Source organism: Perca fluviatilis, chromosome 15 (genome assembly GCF_010015445.1).
Source record: "Perca fluviatilis chromosome 15, GENO_Pfluv_1.0, whole genome shotgun sequence".
NCBI classification, from domain to species: domain Eukaryota; kingdom Metazoa; phylum Chordata; class Actinopteri; order Perciformes; family Percidae; genus Perca; species Perca fluviatilis.
In genome coordinates, this window is record NC_053126.1 from 5349442 (window position 1) to 5353248 (window position 3807).

At 41.1% G+C, this 3807-nt stretch overlaps 1 protein-coding gene across 2 annotated transcripts in view; it reads right to left on the minus strand.

The window, feature by feature from the left end:
- Positions 1-727: 727 nt before the first annotated feature.
- LOC120575093 (cold shock domain-containing protein C2-like) overlaps positions 728-3807 on the minus strand; it is an 8663-nt gene continuing 5583 nt past the window's right edge. For both annotated transcript variants that reach the window (XM_039825701.1, XM_039825700.1), the window contains exons 3-4: positions 3576-3698; positions 728-2514 (exon numbers count right to left, since the gene is read on the minus strand). In XM_039825701.1, coding sequence (XP_039681635.1) covers positions 2352-2514; positions 3576-3698 — 286 coding nt within the window. In that variant the 3' untranslated portion in view covers positions 728-2351. The remainder of the gene's footprint in view (positions 2515-3575; positions 3699-3807) is intronic.

Consider the following 3807-nt stretch of genomic DNA (forward strand, 5'->3'; position numbering starts at 1 on the left):
AAAACATAACATCTGTGTCAGGTCAGATATGTTAGATTAATATGAGTATGATTGGAAGACAAAAGGTTGAGTGATCAAATCCAATATCTTTCAGTAAGTTTTGAGGTCTGATACACTAAGCGAAAGAGACAAATGTGCCAAAAACATAAATTTTCTGTGTGGCTAGATAGCTTAGAGTGCTAAGAGAATGACTGTAAGACAGAAGGTTGCGTGATCAAATCTGATGTTTCCTTAAGTTTTGAGGTCCAATATACTCCATGAAAGAGACAAATATACTGAAAACATGAACTATGTGTCAGATTCATCTTGTTCTTTTTCAGTCATATATGGATACAATTCATTGTAATAAACCCTTTTTGATATCATGTCACTGACCTCAGCTCTCCAGTGTGTTATTTATCCTGTTGGGACAAACTGGGTTTTGACCTCTGATGCTCCTTTTACATATTCACTCCCTCACAAAATCTCAAACTCAGAGCTGTCTCATCCAAAATTCTGCAGATTCTACAGCTTCTGTTTTTTTTCAGGGAGTCGCCAGAAACGGGCGATTAACTAAAAAGAGTTGGCAATGAATCGATTAATCGTTGCAGCTCTATGGCCAACTCTTCATGATAGACAGTCTCTCTCATCACCACGTTGACTAGATCAAACCACTCTCTTCCTCTTCCTCCTCCTCTCACAGTCTGAGTCTCACGTGCAACTAAAGAAACACAGCTTCCGTCGGACGTGTAATTCATAAAATGCTTTAATGTTCTTTCAAGGCTCAGTAGAAGAAATCATGGGGATCACCACCACAGTCTGTGGCTCGTCCACAAAAGAAAGTGCCCTTTGATATGACAGAAATAAATGTAATGCTGAACAAACCCAGGCAGTGACACTGACAGATAGACGAGATGCATAGAGACTCTCTGGGACAGATAGAATAGAAAATGACATCCAGTACAGTACTGCGCAAAACCTGAATAACTACAAACGTTTATGTGATGTCGTTTGGCACCAACTAGGAAGTCATGTAGTTCACCATCACACTGACTACGCTTAATAAATCACACACAGATACATGTTTTGAAAAAACAGATTTACAAATCGTTTTGTTCATGAGAAATTGGTGGCTCCAGACGCATTCGCAACAGACATTTTCAAACAGAACAACAAATTGAGAAAAAGCTGACAGTGATATCTGGAGCCGATTTTCTGGCAGTTTTCATAGTGGAAGTTAAAATTGTTTAAGTGTAACGTTTGACTGTATTACCCAAAGTATAGAGCTTGCAATCTGAGGACACACACATCTGAACACACCAGGAAATAAATAATTCAAATAAATAACCACAAACAAGACAATACAACTGAGAATCTGCAATTTTCAGCAATATACTTGCAATCGCTTTCCTTTTAACAGTAAAATGTGTAATTCTTTAATATTTTTTGAAATATCCATGCTTGGTTTAATGTCATCTGCCTGCTTAAGTCCTGGTCTCTCGTCATGCTTTTCCTCTCTGAGACAAACTGAATTCCTAACTCTGAACTTGCTCTCACTTCAGTACATTCCTATCTCCATTTGAAAATGAATCTTCCACTTTTTTGTCCTGTAAAAAGGTCATGAAACTGGTGACCTGAAATAATAAGATCATAAGACATCCTGTCAAGGATGGTCAACCTGCCATTTCTACTTTCTCTCCCTCAACTATCCAATCTCTTCACTTAAATTCCCTAAACTACTTGCTTTTACGTCCATTTCGTTTCTTCTCATCTTTCCAACGTCTGCACTGTGTAGGTTGTGAAAACAAGTGATCTGACCCACACTTGCATCCAACATGTGATCCTGAAAACTCTGGCGAAGTAAACAAGTGCACAACAGCCTGAGAGAAGGGAAGTGAAACTCAGCTGTCATGCCTCAGTTTGCAGATCTACACCACAGTTATGTTTACATATGTTTTCCCAGCGTTTCTTAATTCACACAACTGATCTCCGTGAAATATGTGGCCCCACAAGCTCTTTCCCATTTACAACTTTGATACTCCACCCTGTTACTTTACCCTCCCATCTCAAATCTGACTTTTATTACTGCTGTCATGAGAAAATATATAAATAAATTAAACATGTGTGGGAATAAATGGTCAGTTTTACATACACAGCAAATCCACCAGTGTAGACAGCTGTGAAGAAAGCGAATCAGCTCTGTGAGTGGACAACGGCTCCACCTGAATTATTATCATCTCTGGGCGCTTTGCTGTGTAGGTGAAACATGTTTATGAGCTCAGAATGTAAGTCATCAGTCCCACAATGGGTCCACCCTCCCCCACCCAGCCCCTGCCCAGCATGACCCACCCACCAGGCCCGGGAGTTCAGGCCTACGAGCTGATGATCTGGCCGGACCAGGTCTCGTGTTTCGTCCCCGGGTTGAGATGAATGATCTTCACCTCCACGGCCTGCACCTTGAGGTTCTTGGGCGGGACCCGGCTCACTTTGTACGTGACCTCGTCCCCCTCTACTGGGACGTACTCCCCGTCGATGCTGAAACAGAGGACAAGTAGGGCCGGTGAGTAGGAGTAAAATGTGGAGTTCTATAGATATACATCGGGTTACAGTCAGAGTGTAAACACAGGAAGAGCCATCACAAATCAATAAATAGCCTGCGTAAGAGTTACAACAGCAACGGCACTTTCATGCTTCAAAAATGTGTTAATGCACTGGTAGTGACTGGAAATCATGAGATGAGATGTCAACCTTTTCTTCCACAACTTCTATTTAAACTTCCTCTTTGCAAAATGGCAAAGAATTAAAACTAAAATAACATGGTTTCCTTTTCATGTTGCTTAATCAAATAAGAGAGGAGTAAAGTATGTATACTATTCATTATTTCACAATAGTAACAGCAGAAATGAGAGAACAATCACAAAAAAGGCACAATAACAAATATCCTGTTCCATAAATCTGCTGCTTATGACTCTGCAGAGTTATTTTGCAACTCGTAGGATTTCTCAACATCCAGCAAAGTTCAACGTGTGTATTTCCCGAAATGTCAAATTATTCTTTTAAAGTGTGGTCGTACACATTTTATAGAAGCAAATACAGACATCTGCTGGAGCTCTGAAAAGGAGGAAATTTGAGGCTAAATAAACGTTGGACAGTCTAAAACGCGGTGCCGCTGTTTGGCTGTGAGATAACTGGAACATCCTGCAGAATCTATTGTGGAAAATTTAGCAAATTTGCTCATGCTGAGGATGTAGTAACATCTGGCACAGCCTACTGCTTGTCTTGAATAAAAAGGCAGAATAAAACCCAGCACAGATTGCGCTACTCAGTGCATGTGCACTTATTGCAGGTGTCACAGAGTCCTAGGAGTGTCCCAAAAAACAGCTTTCCCTTTGAAAAGAAAAGTACACGTGTACACAATATTGTTTGCTGAGTTCTTACAGTCCTCTGAGTTGACGCTGCAGAGTTCGTGTTGCTATTTGTAATTCAGCTAATGCACAACGTGTTTGTGTGCCTGTGATCCTCAGAGGCGACAGCTGTGAAATCTGTATGATTTTGGGCCTTTGTCAAAGAGTGTGTTCAGTGTTACTGCCACTCACTCGGAGATGTGAACAAAGATGTCTTCGCCACCGTGGGAGGGTCGGAGGAAGCCGTGGCCTTGTGACCTGGAGAAGTTCTTACACACGCCCTTAAACACCGGACCTGAGTGAGCCCGTACCGTACTGCAGCCAGAGAGAGAAAACATTGTTACATTAAGAATAAAGTGACTCATCTCAGTACCACTTGTTATTGTTTCAGTAAGACGAGAAGGAGCAGTTTAAAGGAATCGAT